The sequence below is a fragment of the Dermacentor variabilis genome, chromosome 7 (assembly GCF_050947875.1).
Source record: "Dermacentor variabilis isolate Ectoservices chromosome 7, ASM5094787v1, whole genome shotgun sequence".
NCBI classification, from domain to species: Eukaryota; Metazoa; Arthropoda; class Arachnida; order Ixodida; family Ixodidae; genus Dermacentor; species Dermacentor variabilis.
The window spans coordinates 174,566,477-174,585,984 of NC_134574.1; the positions used below are offsets into that span (position 1 = coordinate 174,566,477).

The 19,508-nt window shown below is 45.9% G+C and overlaps 1 protein-coding gene across 2 annotated transcripts in view; it reads right to left on the reverse strand.

Annotated features, from left to right (window-relative positions):
• Positions 1-19,508, reverse strand: part of LOC142588514 (uncharacterized) — a 210,578-nt gene that overhangs the window by 33,143 nt on the left and 157,927 nt on the right. Inside the window, exons 4-11 of one of the 2 annotated variants that reach the window (XM_075700330.1) lie at positions 14,275-14,337; positions 10,657-10,780; positions 8,566-8,700; positions 8,382-8,458; positions 6,801-8,138; positions 6,267-6,338; positions 6,033-6,154; positions 5,208-5,350 (exon numbers count right to left, since the gene is read on the reverse strand). In XM_075700330.1, coding sequence (XP_075556445.1) covers positions 5,208-5,350; positions 6,033-6,154; positions 6,267-6,338; positions 6,801-8,138; positions 8,382-8,458; positions 8,566-8,700; positions 10,657-10,780; positions 14,275-14,337 — 2,074 coding nt within the window. Of the gene's footprint in view, positions 1-5,207; positions 5,351-6,032; positions 6,155-6,266; positions 6,339-6,800; positions 8,139-8,377; positions 8,459-8,565; positions 8,701-10,656; positions 10,781-14,274; positions 14,338-19,508 lie in introns of both variants that reach the window. The other variant, XM_075700331.1, reaches the window with a different exon arrangement.

The following is a 19,508-nucleotide window of genomic DNA, read 5'->3' on the forward strand; positions in this document are numbered from 1 at the left end:
TCCTATTTATGGGCCACCATTTTGCATTTAGTAGTTGGCGAACACCGCATGTTGCGCTATCAAACTAGTATGTCACTCGCTCCCACAGCGCTCCCTTGGTCCATGCGAAGCACTTCGGAATACGGCGGTGGGCCAAATCACCATTGGGTATTTTTGGCTGGGTCGTGTTTGCTCCATCGCCATTGTCCCCTGAGAGGGCTTGTTCATCCTCGCTGTGATCCGCTTTTGTGTGAGCAGTGTGAGTGCTAGCTGCGAAGTGATCCGATTCATGTCACATATCTCATGACTCATCCATCCGCGATGACGTCTGGTGTGTGAATACAGCTTTGTCAGCATCGCATAGGGGAACCGAACCGCTGGCCGTAGATACAACGTGGACAGGTCGTGCATGGTTTATTGCAAAGATCCGAGTGTTGTTGTGTGCTGTTATTTTGGCGGACCGATCTTCATCAGGGTTTTATTGTACAGTCCACCGGTCGAAACTGTTGAATTTGAATACTTGTTCTGTTTCTAAGTTCTTTATATATATATATATATATATATATATATATATATATATATATATATATATATATATATACGGGCTATTGTAACCGAGGGTGCGGCTTAAACGTGGAAAAAAAAAACAACTGAGACAGTGAGAGCAGCATTCCGGGCAAGTTGGTAATCCATTGCTTAAATGATATTGCGAGACATAAAAACGACACGGACGTGAAAGAAGACGACACACCAAGCGCAAACTTTCAACTAAGTTTATTGTGCCACTGCGTCAGTGGCACAATAAACTTAGTTGAAAGTTTGCGCTTGGTGTGTCGTCTTCTTTCACGTCCGTGTCGTTTTTATGTCGCGCAATATCATTTAAGCAACTGAGACAGGTCACCTTAATATGCTCAACACAACCCTGCCGAGAAAAAATCATCTTATTACAGGCATGGTGAGTGTCATATTTGCATTTCAAGGGAAAGTGCACTTGTCACATGTCACAGCTCACATGTCCTACATGCTAGAAGCTGTTTCCTGTTAGCGAGAAGCACAGGCCAGTAAGCACCACCTACATGCAACATGTTGAAATCCTGGCAGTGTTCCAACAGCGGTCCAAGTCATTTGAATACAAAATCAGCCACCTGTTTTGTTACCCTTTCACAACAATGCCAGAAGACTGAGTCTACTCAGTACAGCTAAAGCTACACCTGCAGTGCTGGCCAGAGTTAAAGGCCTTGCACCATGAGTAGCCCACCTTTTAGTTTCATAAGAACGCTGATAAGAACAAATACAAAAACAGTTAACCATGCCTTGAAACAAGCGCTCTCAAGTACCTATGTCTGTAGCATACATTCTATTTGATGAGCTCGGGCCACATTCTGGAATGAAAACACCTCTCCAAAGATTCACTTATGTAATAAACATGGAGTAGTAAAGGCAAGGCGCAGAAGACCAGGACTCAAGAAGAAGAACACAAACAACAGGACCGGCGCCTGTCGTTTGTGTTCTTCTTCTTGAGTCCTGGTCTTCTGCGCCTTACCTTTACTACTTCAAGCATGAACCAACTAGCCCAAGCAAGAGTTTTACTTGAGCGTAATAATCATGTTTACTCTCTCTATTTGATAATTATTAACAAGAGATGCCTTTGGTCTTCAATCACCCATACAACATTATAAGACGCGCTGAGGACGGTAACGAGTGCGATGACGCCAAACATTGAAGGCCTTTCCGCATGTAATGTTTCCCTTATAGTGTGGCTCACAGAGAAGTCGGTTTAGGCCTCTGCTGTTATTGAGTTCTGAAGCACTGCCTTAAAGGGACACTAAGATAAACACTGAACCAGTTTAGATTTGATAAAGTATTCTTGAAGAATTCCTTAAGTGTACGGTAATAGGTTGATTATTGGAAAAGAAAATTACGGCTAAAGTTTCGTTCTTGAATTATGCATCGAAACCTCATGGCTGGTACCTCAGTGTGATGTCACAGATTACAGAGTACCGTATTTTTGCGTATATAATCCAGACACCCAATTACAACAACCGGGAAAAAAAATTATCCTCGCGTATAATCCGCGGAAGTAGCTGCATACAACACTGCTCAAATCTTTGAAAAAATATTCTCCATTCGCAGATGCACAACTTGCTACATCGCATCTTCGGCCAGCGGCTCTGTGCCCTCATTCTTCAGCGATGCTGACAAAGCTGGATTCACGCGCTGGACGTTATCGCTGACGAACCAGTCACATGATGTGACTTGCATTCGATCACTTTGCAGCTAGCACTCGCACAACAGAGGATAACAGCGTGGACAGAGAAGCCCTCGTGTTGGCAACGGAGCAAATGCAACTGAGTTGAAAATGCCAACAGTGATTCTCCAATGTCGTGCGACATTGGAGGTGAAGTTTGGTGGAGCAATGCAACATTATGGGTGGGATTTTGCGAACAGTTCAAAGATTGTGGTTGGCCGAGAACAGTGAATTTACCCAACAAGAGAAAGGGATCTTGAGCGTTGTGGGGGTGTGCTCCGACTCATACTAGTGCTCCTACTCCATTGGGTGCTCATGCTCATACTGGTGCTCATGCTCGTACTGATGTTCATGCTCATACCCGTACATGTAAGCCATAACATGTAAATTTGTAAATAAACCATTTTTCTCATCTCTTGATCACCGGCACCTGGCACATGATCAGCCACGGAACCGTAATGGCCGCTCAGGCACCGAGTCGCAACAGCTGTACGACAGCAATGGGATACGCTACCCTGGTTACCAGCAGAGGGAGTGCTGCAAGAACGGGTGATGTATGAGCATGCCAGCGCCGCATGCGCTATTCGCATACTAAATGCAATGTGGCAAAATGTGAAGTGGAGGAGAACGGGCGACCGGAAAAGAGGGAAGAAGCGTGCTTCAACACACAAGGGTGAGGAGAGGAGGGCGGGCTTCCCTCGGAGATAACGAGAAACATTGAATGGCGGAGAACCTTGCCTTGAGGTGTTTAAATAGGCCTGAGCAGACATCAAAATCTATGACGTCATGACGAGCTGGTACGAGAATTTCAATGTGCCGTCACAACAGTCGTCTGCTTTTGCGTCTTTTTTGGCTTACCAAGCATCTTCTCGCAGTAAGAGTGGCTTTCTTGTTATTGTGGAAGGGTAATTTAGTGACAATGGCCAAATCATTCCTCTGTTTAAAGGGATTCTAAACTACCCCATGGGCATGGTGAAAAAACAGTCCACAGATAGCATACGCTACTGTGAACATCTCTGCCAAACTTTTGCAGTCGTGCGCAGCGCATTGAGCTCGCAAGCAGAGCACAAAGTCACCCTTTCAAGCGAAGCTTGTATTGGCTCAGGAGTTTCGGTGGCGATGTAGTCACGCAAAAAAAAAAAAAAAAACAGTTTCTCCCAGAGTAGAGCAGCTGTGGAAAAGCGCACACAATAAGGTGGTTTGACTGGTTGCGTGCTCGTGCCAGGCGTGCAACCAATCAGAGCTGTTTTGGTTCTGCCGGAGAGGGAAAGGGTTTGACGTGCGCTGTGCAGGCTTAGTTTCTGTTCAGTTCAGTTGTGGAAAACGAAAGGGACGGCCACGTATTGTGCATTCCTCAGAGAAATGGGCAGCATTCAACAAGCTGTGGTGAGAACTCGCCTGTGAGAGGGCTCGCCATCAGCATGCCGATCCAGCCGAGGTCCTGAGCTCAGAAAGTGGGACGCTGAAGAAATCCGGCGCCGTTACCTGTGGGTTACTTAACCGTGACAAAGGTCAGGCGTACCCAGGACAAGCTTCACTTACGTCCCTTTTCCGGTAGGGGAAGGGTTGGTATTTTTATTTCTCAAACATGCTATTTTCAAATGAGGCCTTCTCCTTGCCCATTTCGAAGCTGATGGCGGCTTGCATGTGTTGTCATATGCAAGATTCCCCATAAATGGCTGCTATTGGCCAATAGCCGACAAAAATCAAGATGGATGTTTGGCTTGGCGCCCTTCTTCCTAATGTTACAGTGTATAATTATTCATGCAGTTTAATAAACAGGCTGAAGTAGAAAAAAATCTGCTTTTCAAATTTCTATAAGAATTATGTACTTCCAGAAGAAGCCAACTATTGTCTGCTCACGCTAAGCAGCAGCCAGCCAAGTAGCAATTACACTTTTGCCACACGGCTTATCAGTGTCACAGCCATTGGGCCTCACTAATTTCGATTAGTTTTGAACACTCAACTAGCAGCGAGCCACAGGTAACTTAACATCACACAACACGTACGCTTAGCAGTACGCACTCACTCTTGGCCGCTCTTAGAATTTTGCAGACATTGCTTCGTATTGATATATTGAGAGCACTTGACAGTGTGCAATTTGGGTGTGTCTATACCATCTGTCGGTAAAACTGGTGCAGGAAAAAGCTGGTCTGCACCCCTCAGCATGGCTAGACTGGAACATATGAGTGGGAGTGCACATTCGTGCTCATGCAAATAGCAAACGTGCTACAATTAGCCACAACAATTGCATATAGCAATGCGTGCTACCTAGCATAGACACCACGGCAGGCTGCAGTGAGCCTGCTTCCTGCAGCTGATTGAGAACCACCATGTTCTCCAAGTGGGTGACGTATGTGGCACAAGGCTGGCCGGCCCAAGTGCCAACAAGGAACAGGTTATGTGCCATCAAGGTCGAAGGTCTTTTCAACGCAGTGAAGAATCCATTGCTCACTCTATGTGGGCGCTGCCGACGTACTTGCACGAGCGAAGATCAAGGTGACCTCTAAGTGCAAAAATAAATGTGCTACTTGCCACTGAATGCAAGAGAGCGCATCTGCATGTAGCTATCTAGTACACTGTAGCACAGCAAATGGACGAGACACCATTAACTAAACCATAAGTCGAGGGATAGCCTATGAGTTTGACGTGACATGGACACCAAAATCAGAAGTAGTGGTGTCTATGTGAACGTTCAAAATCAAATTTGAAATGCGTGCCACAATGTCGTTCAGTGGGCAGAACATTGTGAGCATGCCCTGCTTCACCGTAGCCTTGAAGGTATTGAAGGGTCGGGAGCACCACGAAGGGGATCAAAGGCAATCTTTGATTGCTAACAACTTCACTTCTGCCAAATGCATTGGAGTACTTTTTACTGCAAAGTAGTTCTAAAGTCGTATATTTTAACTTCGAATGCATTTCCCAACTTCGATAAAAAGTGTTTCGGGGCCCCTTAACAACAAATAATAAAAGGAAAGACCTGTCTGGAAGTGGTCCAGCACCGACTGCAGGTTGGCAAGTGAGGCTTTGCTGTGGCGCAGTTCTTCAGCTAGCGCAGATTGCTGTGTCTGGGCCAGGGCCAACTGCTGCACAAGGTTGCCCACTTGCTTACTTGCCTGTTCCCTGCACAGCATGAGAGTTTCACAGAATAACTGGCAGTGAGGTTAATGTGTGATCTATGCATCTTTCACGATGGCAAAGCAGCACGAGGAAACAAATGCAAGGACCAAAGATTAGGACAACGCACCGGCTCAGGACTAAAGTTTCTTTTTTTTTCATGTTCACAAATATCAACAAACATTATTATGCTGCTGTCATTACAATACAGAAGAGATTACCTGGCTTTTCAGTGGTGGTGCCACAAATAATTTCGAGTGAGAGCTTACAGAAATACTCAAATCTCAAATGTGATAGACGCAACGTCATAAAATCTGTCATGTTCCCAATTTTGCCCTTCGTAGAACTCCAGAGTGGCTTGAGAATTCCCAAAGGTTATGGCTATTTACTATTATGGCTTTTACTATCTTGCCATCCCATATTCGGCATATGCAGAAGGAATGAATGGACACATACAAAGTTAACTACCCATTCTAATTATTATATTTGTGATGAAAGCCTTAAGTTCATACTTTTCAATTAAAAGTAGTTATGGATAAATCTGCCTTGTGAAAAAGGAAGATGGAACACATAAACAGCTTCGGAAAACATCTGCGACTAGCACAATGTTGCATAAGTGACAGGTTGCCAACATTTCTTTTTTATGCTCAGCAGCAGCAATAAAGATAGGCCAGTTTGGGACACTTACGTGGCATTTTGAGCCGCAGAGTCAGAAACTCTTGCCCACTCTTCCAGTTTCATCAACCGGGTGCGAAGGCTTTCTTCCCGAGACTCAGCCTGAAGTGCCTCTTGAGTGTAGCTTTCTTCCATCTGCACAGAACACCGAACGAGCTCAACATGCAATCGATAATGTGACAGTGTGAGAACAAAGGCCAACTTTCATAATAAAGAAACACTGAAAATTGAAAGGCCATAATCACACCTGAATAAGATGGGTCCGGAGTCGTTCGAGTTCCTTGCTCAGTTTGGCCTCTTTCAATTGCAACTCTTGAACCTGCCATGAGGAAAGTCATCAGCAAAAAACATAAAGTCACAATTGCATTAGAAAAGCAATGCTTCAAGCTCTGAATTCTGGCAAACTGAAACCAATCTAAAAAATATGGGTGACTTATTGTTTTCAACACATTTTTAGGTAGCTTATTCAAATGAGTCAGAAGAAATTTTGGTTAAATGAAATTTTTTTGGTTGCCCAGAAGCAGAAGAACGTGTCAAACACAGCTGCTGAGACAACAGCCATAAGGTGTCAACAGTCAATATGTGCCATCATTTAACACTCAGGCATATGTAACTTGATGGGTACCACTTGTCCAGCCTCCATAAAGGTGACCATGTCATAACTACAATTGCTAATATAAGCTGGTCAGGCCGATATCCTTAATAATTGATTACTCTGTTTATTTATGCTAGTTGTGATAGTTTGAACAAGAATTACTGCGACTAAGTAAACTAAACTCACCTGCTTCTGGTATTGCTCTGCTTGCATCTGCCAGTGCTGCACTAAGGCTCCGGAAGTGCCCACAGGCTCCAGACCTCCTGAACTCCTCCTCGAGAGAGACCTGTGTGAATCACCGTCTGCTTTGTCTCCTTCGTCATCTTGTGAACTCTGGCTTTCACTATGCTGTTGAGCAAGCTGGTCCCTTTGGTTCTGGAGCTCCTGCAAGCGCATTTCTAGCTCCGCTATCCGCTGTCTCAGTGCAAGGGCTTCCTCCCGCACAGCTGCAAGCATGCCCGTCTTTTCTTCCAGCTTCTGTGTCGCTGAGTCCAGCTCCAGCCGGACCAGCCCCGTGTCGAGAGTGAGCCGGTCCACCTCTGCTCGCATGTCACTCAGCTCCCCTTCCTTCTGCTGCAGCACCACCTTGAGGCGGCCCTGCTCCTCGTCGGCAAGGGCAGCTCGCTGAGCGAGAGACTCTCGCTCCTCCAGCAGTTCCTGGAGCTGGTCCTGGTCAACTGGCGAGCACTGCCGCAGGAGCTGGAGAAGTGTGCTGTTCTTCTGCTTCTCGGCTTCGACCTCCAGCTCGCGGTCTCGCACGAGCTGCGAGAGGTTGCGCAGGGCCTGCCGTGTCAGCTCGGCGTCCTCGCTCTCCCGGAAACCAGCTGAAGCCACCTGCTGCTCCTTCTCGCGACGCAGCTTGGCCGCCGCCTGCCGCTCCTGGGCAACTACACCGAGCAGGCGGTGCACCTCGGCCTTGAGCGAGCTACTCTCACGTGACTTCTCATTCATCACCGAAAGGATGCGGTCCTTGTCGGCCTGCAGGCTGCGGAGGCGTTCCTCCATGCTGGCTATGGCCGTTGTGGAGGTGTCCTGCGCCGCGGCTCCATCTCCTTCCTGGCGCTCGCCGAAGACATCATTAGTGGTGGCCACCTTGACGCTGGCCGTCAGTTCCTGTAGCTTCTTTTCCAGCTCTTCCTCTCGAGCACTGCGGCTGGCAAGCTCTTGCTCGAGCGAAATGCACTTCTCTCTGGCCTCTTCAAGATTTCTGTCACGCTCCTCCTGGGCTTGGCAATTATCCTGCAGTTCCAACCTGACACCTGCCGAGTGCTGTTTGGGGGACTCTCGGGATGTTTCTGTGATAAATTCAGTCTGGACACCTCTTGAAGACAAGGCAGTTGATGCAGTGAAGCTTTCTGTCTCAACTGAAGCAGTTCGGAGTGATGTGGAGTCTGTCTGCGAGGCTTGACATGAGACTGGCTTTTCATAGTTCACAGGCTCCTTTAGCTTCCTCAGCTCCTTGGCTAGGTGGCGGTTTTCTGCCTCGAGTTTTGTTTTTAAGTCCAGCAACTGTGAAAGGGCTTCCTGCATACAATTGCGATTTACAATTGCAAGTAAGTGTAACTGAATTTTCTTACTCAAGGCAACCGTATTTTCTTGAGACACAAACTGCTGGAGAACAGAAATGGTTGCTATTCAGTAAAACATGAGTCATCCAGTCATCCGAGAGTGGATACACTCAGAATCAACTACTTCACATACCACTAGTGATATAATGAACGGGCTGGATCCAAACTTCATGAAACACAGCATTAAAGCCAGACTTGCCTGATTCTGTTGGTCCAACTCCACAAGGCTTGTTTCCAACTGCTGCTTTTCCTGAAGCAACTGCTTGACCACACTATCTGAAATGATAGCTCAAGTAAGCCTTTCTGTAAGCAAAACATGTTCTAATGGCTTGCCAACAACGACGACATCTGAGGTACCATGAAAAACAAGAAAATGCCCTTACCAGGCACAGTGGTAGTCTGGCAGGCGCCATCTTTTGATTCTCTTTTCTTCAACAGCTCTGAACTCACGGAGGCATTTGGTTTGGGCACTTGCGGGTCAGCGCTTGACGTTTGCTGTGATGATGGCACATCAGCTTCTGAGGACAGGTTAAAAAAAAAAACTCATATTAGCTTGATACATAAAAAAGTTGCCTAGGAAGCTTTGAAACAGGATGAAATAACTGCTGCTTTCACAAAAATGAGAGAAAAATAAATTGTGCAGAAACCATTGACGATAAATGTCAATGTAAGCAAATATCCAAATGTGTTCAGAAAGCTATTCTCTTCATAAAAGGAATAACGCACTTGTAGGCATATATTTGTTACAGTGACGACATTTAGGTAGCATTTGTTGTTTCACTGCATGATTCTGTAGAGAACATAACCATTAACCAGTGCATCTGTAGCAGAGCCCTCTCTGGCAGCTGCTACAGTATGAGAGGGCAGTGGGAGAAAAGGCGGTCAATCCTTTCGGAGGGCTTCACCACAGCGACAGATCAGAACTCGCACACGACTGTGGGACACCATGTGCCAAGAGGCTGTGGAACGTGGTGTCTACACGCACAACAATGTTACCAAGGCATATCTTCAACGGAGCCAAGTTCTACCTTCACACTGTCATGCATTGCCTATCTTTGCAACCTCTGGCATAGCCCTGGATGTTAATGAAATTAGAATAAATATTTATTTTACAGTCGCAAATTCCACATTTAGAAATTATACATTTGTCAGAACTACGTTTGGATTGAAGGTTCTCTTTTTTTTTTATTCGGATGTATGTACTGCTGGCAAGGAACACACCCTGGAACTATGTCACACGAGAGCATGTGCCTTCTGTATCAGTGAGCCTCTCTGATTTTCCACACTTCTGGCTACCCGTGGGCTGCCAAAGCCAGCCAGAGAGCCTTTGTTTCTCTCAGCTTGCTCCGCCCACCATGCCACGCACTTCCTTCTGGCATTCGTTCTATTGGGCTGGATGGTTCTGGTTACCCATGGGCTGCCAGAACCAGCCAGGACGATTTTGGTCTGGCTGCTCGCTGGAAGTTCTCTCGCTAGCAGACAACTAAAAGAGGCAATGAGTGCTCGCCGCCATCTTTGTGGGGACTTACGGATTGCAACGCGGTTGCTTGAGGACTTTACCTCGCTCAGCCAACTGGCTACGGTCGTCTTCAGATCTCTATACTTCTAACACTATCTTCTTAGGTTTGAATTCACCATTCCGCATTACGAAACGGTGCGATATGAGCGGCGGTGAACCATTTGAAGCTTTGTGTGTGTGTGTGTGTGTGTGTGTGTGTGTGTGTGTGTGTGTGTGTGTGTGTGTGTGTGTGTGTGTGTGTGTGTGTGTGTGTGTGTGTGTGCGTGCGTGCGTGTGCGTGTGCGCGTGCGTGTGTGAGCGCGCGCGCGCGTCATGAAGGTTTGAAATGCCAATTCATGGCCATTGAGGCCATCAAAGCCTGCAATGCCAAAGAGGTGCTCCCCTGAGGCTAAGTAAACACCCACCTCCTGACATTTAGGAAACTCCTTGCATCATTTTCTCACACAGATCTGCTCTTCTGTTCAAGAAACCCCAACGATGATTGCTTTCATCCTCAAAGCAAATGCATGAATAACGAGATTAAACATGCAGGAAAAAAATGAAATAAGAAGAAAGTGAACAGAAGCTTTGCAGGGCCCTTCTAGTAAAAGCGCTGAGGTCGCTGAGGTTGTCTACACTGCAGGGACGTTGCCAAAGCAAGGTCTGTTGGTGTTAAAACACCCAACAAAATACAGTTCTAGCTACACTTGCATAGTCAGTGCGATGACCTGCAAACATTGCTTTCAGCTTCAATGATGGATTTCTGCAAATTCTGAAGCAAACCAGCAACTGGCACTACAGAAAAAGTGAAACATGCTATAAAGTAAAAGAAGGGAACACTCCTAGCCGAAATACTGAGGTTATCTGCACAGCAAGGGCGTAGCCAAGGGGAATGCATTTCAGTATTCGAATGGTCAACAAAATTAATTGCTCGCTACACAGCTACAATTAGGTTGATGGATCAGTGCCCACAAACCTGCGGCCATGTTCTGCTGCTGTTGAAGCCGTGCCTCGGCGAGCTGCCTTGCATGGTGACTCTGCAGGGTGGCCACTTCTTCCTGTCGCTCAACAGCAGCCTCGGAAAGCGCCCTCTCGAGCGCCTGAAAAACACACACACAGGCTACATGCTGCAAATCACTACTACATTCTTCAAGCAGGGGAACCTACACAAAGTACACCTGTAAGCACCCTTCAAACAATAAAAAAATACTGCATTCTACAGCAGACCCAAATAGAGAATTCCATGCCTCAACGGTACTAAGCAAACTAAATCAGCCAGAATGCAACCTTTGACGATGATTTTCTAATTTATTGTGATTAGCATTCAAGTGGTGGTGCATGTGTAAGTTGGTCATGGGAAATTAATTGGTAGAGATTTTAATGCATCAGTATTCCAAGGGAACTTCGCGCACTTTCCAGGAGCTATCTAGCTATCTATGTACCATGTTTGCTTCTTGTATCTATGTTTGTATCTAACCATTTTCCCGCCTTCCTAGGTCACTGGGCTGTCCATGGTTGAATGGATAGCACATCAGACTGCTGTGCTGAGGCAACAGGGTTCAGAACCAACCATCAGTCCAACTTGGGTCACTAAGTATGTGCCACTGTGTACATACGTACATGCCACTCTTTAACCAACCTTTCTTTCATGTTGACATAGGTCGCAGTAGGTGCAGCACTAGGCAGGTACCGCTCTTCGAGGAAGCTCTTTAACACCAATTTGGAGTGCTAGATATAAGCCACTCGATTTGGGTTGGTCCTTAATGAACCTAATTTATGCCAACTTGAGTCATTTGGCATGCGCCAGAAAGTGTGTGCTGGTCTTCCATGAACATTTTGACGCTAACTTGAGTAGCAGGCATGTGCCACTGTGAACGTGTGACTCTACAACGACGAAAAAGATCCTTTAAATTTCTCCAATACCAAGCCGAATGGAACCAACGTCGCAAGGGTTCCTCAAGGACAGCAACCCAATGCTTTAGCAGGCTGCACCACAAATGTACTGGGTATGTGCCACTTTTCAATAAACGTCTTTCACACCAATACTTCACCAAGCTGTGCCATGAATTCATTGGGTGTGTGCTACTATTTAACGAACCTCTCGCCAACTTTGGTCACTGAATATGTGCCACTGAGTATATGGCAAGCGAGGGAACAATTCTCAGTGCTTGCAGGCACTGGCACACCACGCTTCTCGCCTCGTAGGCTACACACGGGCTTCTCAGCAAGCCACTGGATGGTGCAGCATGTCGCATTTCGGATGCCACCCCAGGCTTCATATGAAGATGATGGCGCTAGCTGGTCTCGAATGTTCTGAGGGAAGCGCAAAAGAGGAGTCCCGCTGCAGTACATGCCACCTCATACATAACTCATTTCGACAGTGGCAATACCCTGCGTGGATATATTGATTCAATGCTACTGCATGATCATCGACAGACAATGTGAGATGTGTCCTGCCAAATTTTTTGAATGATTATGTTTATGTTATGCAATTTCGGAGTTGTCTGTTTGGTTGACCCAAGTTGCACACTAGACATCCGCCAGTGGCCGATTCGGGCACCTAACCCGTGGCCCATGTTGTCTGCTCTGCAAGACAACGCACCCAGTGGCACTAGCTAAGGGACAACTTGTGTCAAGAGTGGCATAAAGAGGGCAGATAGATGTACACAAAGTTCCTGAAGTAGGCTAAGAATGCTAATTCCTATAAAAAACTTTTTAAGAAGCTTTGTCCTAGCAAGGTGTACAACCATGCTACGGGTTAGCCTCAGTAATGACCATCTTTAAGATGCAGGTGCCATGGATGGCCATCGTCCCCCTGCTCAGCAGCAGAAGTGAGCCAGTGGTGGATCCTGCAGGGCATGCAGCAATCGTCAGAAGGCTTTCCTTTGTTTCAGGACTGCATGCATTCGCATGTGCTACGTAACAACCAGGCTGCAGCCCCGAATTAACAAAGCATAGTTCAACTTCACCCGCCGCTGCAGCAATGGTGTCCCGCTGCTGAGCGTAAGGTTGCAGGCTCGATTCTTGGCAACATTTCGACAAGGGCAGAATGCAAATAAATTTCGATGGATGTTAACAAACCTAGGAAATCAAAATTATTCCGGAGCCCTCCACAACAGCATCTCTCAGAACAAGAGTGTTGCTTTGTCGCATTAAACCTCATGAATCAATGATTCAGTCCTGATCAGTGAGAAAGATAACAACATAAAAGGGGCTTGGTTCTGAGCAACTGTAAGAATCCCACAGACAATAATGCCAAGGAAGACATAAGGGAAATTTACCTTTTTGTACAGGTAATTATAGATAAGAGTAAGTTCACAATAAACCTCATATTTGTAATAAAGGGAAATTAATGTGGAAGAATCCTTATGGAGGTTAAAACAAAATAGTACTGTGCAGCAGTGCAAATTAATAGGAATCGTATGATGTAGGCCATCTATTGCATCATTAGCAAAGCATGACAGAATCGTGCAAAAGACAAGTTGTAGGTAGACACATGTAGCCTTATCTAACATCCAGTTTTTATTGTGTTTTGACTGCATGTGCACAAAAGCAAAAGGATTAGAAAGAAACAACATGGCTGCCACACACTGGGGTAATCACAGTGTGCAGCTATAGAGAGGTCATACAGCCACGAGCCACTGTTTCCATAAATGTCAAAAGCTTTAAAAAGTAAGTGCGCTGCCAACAATCTCAGCTTAACGTCATTCGTTCATCAAGCTGATGCATTGCAGCCACACTGCTATCTTTTTTCATGGTTCAAGGCCAGACAGCTGTAAATGCTTCCGTGAGTGCACTTTAAACCTTTTGTTAGTATACATTGGCCAATTCTTCAAATGCAGCAAAATTTGCAGAAAATAGGTATCTTGCAGACTATCACATACTGATAATTAACAAGTTGTCACAAATGCCCTCTTTCAATTCTGTAGTTCTTTTCTTCTGGCCCTCTTACAAGGACTCAGTAAGCATATTGAGCGTGGCAAACATTACTCACTAATACAAATACAGTCGAGCACCTATGCAACGAACGCCTCTAAAACAAAATTACCTGTATAATGAAGGAATAATTCTGTCCCAGTTCTATTGCTAGTTGTGCGGTGCACGGCCTCTACAATCAAGTGACCTGTACAACAACATATTTCGGAGAAATCAAGCACTTCATTATCAAGGCACTGAAGTGTACTACGACAAATACTAATACTATGACCTCCTTGAGGTTGCAGGAGACCTTCCATGTTAAAGAGTTTGTTTATTTGTCTCCCTTTCTTTGTTCCATCATTTCATAGTGACCAACAATGTGCTTGTCTACTCTGAACGTCATTATGTCCTCTACACCATTCTTAAATATTTCGATTCTAGTACAATATAGAAAGAGGCAATGATGGGGTTCATTTCATATGCCATTCTTGCAATTGGTAACTAGATAATTTGTTATGCTCTGTCCACAAGTTCTTGCAGTAGCTGGAATAGAATTTTATGATAGTCCCTGGAACACAGAATGAAGCGTTGTAACAGTGACACATAAAAGCTTTCCAAAGCAAGCTAAGCCCCACCATGCCAAAGGGCAAAAAGCCTCCGTGAAAGCCCAACATACCTGGATGCGATCCCTCTGCTGCTCCAAGAGCAAAGATAGCTCGTTTCCTCCTCCATTGCTGACCTGGATGAAAAGAAGAGGGAAAAGAAAAATTAACGGTTGTCTTTACTAAGAACTTGGAGCCATAAAGACTTTAGCAATACCTACTTCGAATTTTTTATGCAACTGAGAATCGGCTGTTACGCAACACTTGCACTCATGCCTGGTGCAAAGAGATCAAAGGCTACTGTGAACACCAGTCATGACCCAGTGTGCCTTTAAATGGCAGCTAGGGCGGGGCCGCCTCATCAGAGAGAGGCTGGCCTTGCGTTGCGCATGAGGCAAGATTAGCTGAGCCTTATCGTCGTTTGATACTGCCCACGTCGTCGGCATGGCCCCACAAGGGGAGAAAGTGTACTCTGATAAAGGCCCATACCCAAGTGGCTGTCTCACTCCACGAGTGCTTGGCAAACAGACGAAAACCCCCATTTGCAGCCCTGTCGTCCCCTCCTTTCCCCGCAACTTGCTGCGGCTACAGTACACCTGTTGCAGCCACTCAACAATGACAGCTCGATTCAACGACATTCAGTTCTGCAGCAACAGCTGCACTGAATGCCCATGATGCCCACAAAAATGATGTCCATTTGCCCATGATGTAGCTGCAAAAACTGGTGAAAACATGGGATCACTGTTGCTCAGAGATCCGACTGCTCCCCTATTATGACTCACTCTGTGCAAGATCCTAGTGCAATGGCAGGTCCCAGGTGCCATTTGTTTGTCTCCATCTTAAATGTCACCTCTGTCCAACTTGTTTTAGCAAAGTAATAAACATGGAGGGGCAGTGCTTCGCATGTGAGAGGACGGCCCAATCTGCTGTGTCCTGCTCCCTTAGTCATGCCAGACAAGAACAATGATAAAAAACAATGGTGCCCACTCAACACAGCCAAAAGGCAAGGAATCAATGTGACTGTAACATATGTGGTATGTCCATTTCAATTGAACTTTCTGCCTTGTTTACCTAGATGACCTCATTTCGAGCATTGCACTCATCACTGTAGTGTTGTACTTGGAAAGCCTGATAAGCAGAATGCCCATCAAGTAACAATAAGAACAAGAACAATAAAAAAGAAGAGGCCCGCCGATGATGAACATCATGAAAATTATGAATACCAACCAGGATATAAATGTTTTCTTGCACCACTTTCCTTCTCCACACTGTTTCAGCATTAGAGGACTGCACAAGCCTGTGTTTAAGGCCCAGGCTTGGCCCTAGCTAGGCCCGAGCCAAAATGTACCATGCGTTGGCCCAACCAAGCCTGGCCCAGTGATTTTTAACCTGGCCCATGCCAGGCCTGGGCCCAAAAGATTTCGGCTCAACCTGGCCCAGTTCTGTTCCGACGCATTAGCCTTTGAGCCTATGCAAAGTTAGGTCAAGTTTCCGGTCATTGAGAAATACTATCATGTAATCAACGGGCACAGGACAATCTTCAAGCTGCATCAAAGCACCTTCTTGCCCTGTATCCCCTCTTGCTGGCTACATTAAATGTGACAAAAACAAACATTTCATTTCACTGCTAGCCGAATATGCACAGATTATTATTCGAATATTTGGTATGAAAACACACATATGCAATGGACAGTTAGGAAAATAGGGAGGGATCAGGCTGGCAACAGCCACAGGGAGTGGCACAACGTCTACTTACAATTAGGGAGGAAGAAATTGAAAAGTACATCCACTGATCGCCATGCTTGTGCTTTAAAGTGTTATATGAACGGCCGTGCTACATTTTAGTTCTGCACCAATATACTGTTGACGACAGTTTGATGACGCTTCTGAAATGATGGCGATGGTACGACAGCATTATGAGAATGACACGACTAGCACAGGATAAACTAATGTGACCACGAGGACATATGCAGTGGCTCGAGTTGGTAGATTGGGTCACATGGCACAAGAAAGAAAGAAAGGGTACCGTTTTTCTCCGTGACCAAAAGTATGTACACTAATCTATGCAGCATGCAGCTGCTGTGTCGTGGCCCGCCTGCCTCGACTTTCCCAAAAACAGACAGACACCACTGACCTAAAATTTGCATAGGGCGGCAGTTTTTAGTCTTCAGTTTCGTGGAGTTACATATAGCATGTCTAGGCCTAATCTGGGCCCAACTGAGGTCTGGGCTCGACGCAAGCCCGAAGCTCCTAGGCCCGAGCCCAGCCCAGAACTTTCAGGTCAACCCATGCCCAGTGCTCTATTTAGCAATGCCAACCCCCTCCAATAAACACTTGATCCACACTAGGCCTTTGTTTAGAGGCTGCACAGTGATAGCAAGAAAAAAGCTAGATATAAAATTATGGCGCATCAATAAAATTTCTTTTTTGTTGCAAAAACAGCAGCCTTGCAATCCATTAAGATTGCAACCAAGCCGAATGTGCGCTACATACAGCATAGTCAACCTTTAGAACAATTGGGCTACCTAGGACAGCTTAAATATGGCATGAATGCATGCAGACTATTTTTTAATGCACAGATGTCATCCTAATGCATCCTAACAGCTTTGCTTTTCCCTCAGTAAAGTAGAAGAATTCATGTTACAATGGCTTTATAAGCACCTGCATGTACCCTGTAACAGTGGACAGCACTGCACAATTAACACCACTTCAGTGATTACAAAGCTCACTCAATGCCACCAGCAGCATATTCAGTGGCATAATTACCAATCAAAACAGCCATTATGCATAATTGAAAGATGAAGCATGTTTGCAAAGCTTACATGGATGAAGGAACTGTACCAATGCAAATATGTATAAAAAGCTTGCATTTAATGAACTGGCCAGCCATCTAGCTGGCGGCAGGAGCAGAAAATCATCCCTGCACACCGTCAAACCATCAGAAGGGAGAGATGCTGTCATTCGAACAGGACTCATCAAACAGACAGAGAGCAGCACATAGACAAAGACATTGCAACTCCGTCAGCACAGAGGCACCCAGAGGTGAAAAGGTGACAATGAGACTCTGCCCTCTCAAAGCCTCCCTCATCTCCCCTCTGCCCGCACTGACATCTGTCCATTCAAGCACGGAGACTCCGTTCCACCTGAGCGCTGCACCCTGGGATGCCACTACGCCTGCTTTTCTTGTTGGCTGGCCTCCTCCTCCCTCCAGCATGCTTCACTGGACGTGGGGAGAGGAGGAGTTAAGGCGGGCAGAACACCTGCCACCCCCCATACTCCTGAGCGGCAAAAGGTACAACTGTTACCGGCCATATTGTAATATCCTTGCAGTTACTTCTTCAATGAAGCAGCCATGTGTTGTGTGACCCTCAGTGTGCAAAAGAAAGCAAAACTGTAGCATCAACAACAATGACAGACACAGCCAAAGTGATGTAAACCAGCACTGCTTGCATCTCTTTCTGACAAGGGACCCACAGGCAAAGTGACAGAAACAGCGCATCACTTGGCAATACTTTGAAATCACACACTTTGTCTGTGTCCGTCATCTTTATGAGCACTGCCAAATCAGCCAAAAATCAGTACCGAACTCCAGGAACTCAACATACATGCTTTTATGTGACAAGTACAAATTCTAGAGCACTCAGGTTGAACCTTCAGTGAACCTCATTTATATGCCAAAGCAACAGCTCAAGTGGATCTCGCTGTTATCCAGACACATTTAAGTAATGGGACATATTTCTTTAGTGCTTGAAAAAACACAAGCAGTTGAACACAGAACAGAGCTGAACCAATGGGTGCATTCACAAGCTAGCATAGAGATGAGCTCAGAGACCTGGTGTGCATGTTAGTGGAGAGAAGGTAAAGATATGCACATATGGAAGGCATATAAGGCAGAAATTAAGCATTCTTTTCGTGACACAAGTTTCTAACAGCACAGATTTACAGACTGCCAACAAACACTGTAAGTAGCTGAACAAGCTATACATAAATCCCTGTAAATCAGTTTGCATCAGGGGCATAGCCGGAGAAATTTCTGTGTACCAGGCAGGATGCCACCTGCAAAGCACCCCTCCTCCCCCTGCCCATTCTGAGGATGGGGCCGCCCCCCCAAAAATTCCTGGCTACGCCACTGGTTGGCATACAACTCCATAAGTGCCTGCAAGGCTTTATCCAGCACTGTTTGCAATCAAAGCAACCTTTTCAATAAACAATTCCTTGTTATACAGCTTAAGCAAGCTAAAAATTCTGTAATGTTTGCAAGGAAAACCATCTACATGAATAAACGTAAACTTCACATTTCAGAATTAGTCCTTCAAGCATCAAAACCAATCTTTTCTTTGCTTCACTTCCATGTGCTTAGTCTACCTGTTCACTTTTCGCAAGTACACAACTCAAGTAACGAGCGCCGTCAAGCAAACTCAAGCAGAGATGAGGCTTTTGATCAAAGAAAGAAAATCCACAGAATCTCAATTCAAGCAACTCGAATTGAGAGGTTTCAAGGAAAAAATATTACAGAATGGCTTTCGCTATCGGAGTGAATGTGTAGAGAATGCTTTTTGAGGCAACACAAAGTAAAAAAGGCAGAACAAGAGCAAGAGAGGGAGAGAGAGACGGAAAGCCAGACCTTTTTTCCCCCCCAGTTGCTTCCACTCTGGTCGAGGTCGACCAGAGGACACAGCAGCGGAGGCGGAGCCTCTCTACGGGGGGGGGGGGGGGGGGTGATCGAGGGAAAAGTCAGCAAGCAGAAAAGCATGCGAGCTCATGCACTCCACTGGGTAGAGTTGCTGCAACTAGAGCACAGGTTCAACATTTTTTGGCCGCTGCACTTGTTCATTTTTTACTTTTCATGTCCCTCTTCTTACTCCCTCCACACACGCTAATCTATCCTCCGCTCCAGCTTTGTCATGTGTCACATTGCTCACTCTTTCCGCTTGACATACAAGGCAGTCAGCAAGCTCGAAAAACAATAAACTAAGAGAAAGGCACGCATCTCTTTCCATTTGCTCTTCGTGTTTTCCAGGCAGGCTATGCAGTGATGTGGCCCATCGAGAGTCAGCCAGCCACCTGTGGATTTCGCATTGTGCCTGGCTGCTCTGTGGACCGAACTGCACGCCACATTAATGTGTGCTCTACACATCTGCTTTGGCAATGGTGGGCCCAAAAAGAAAAAAGAAAAATGAGAGCATGCAGTTTCCTGGAAGTGAAGCTAGTACGCAAGCTTGAACCGAATGGCAGCAGCAGGCAGACAGGAAATACCATAACCAAAACGTCACTCTGGAGCACAGAAATGAAAGAGAAATAGCAGGGA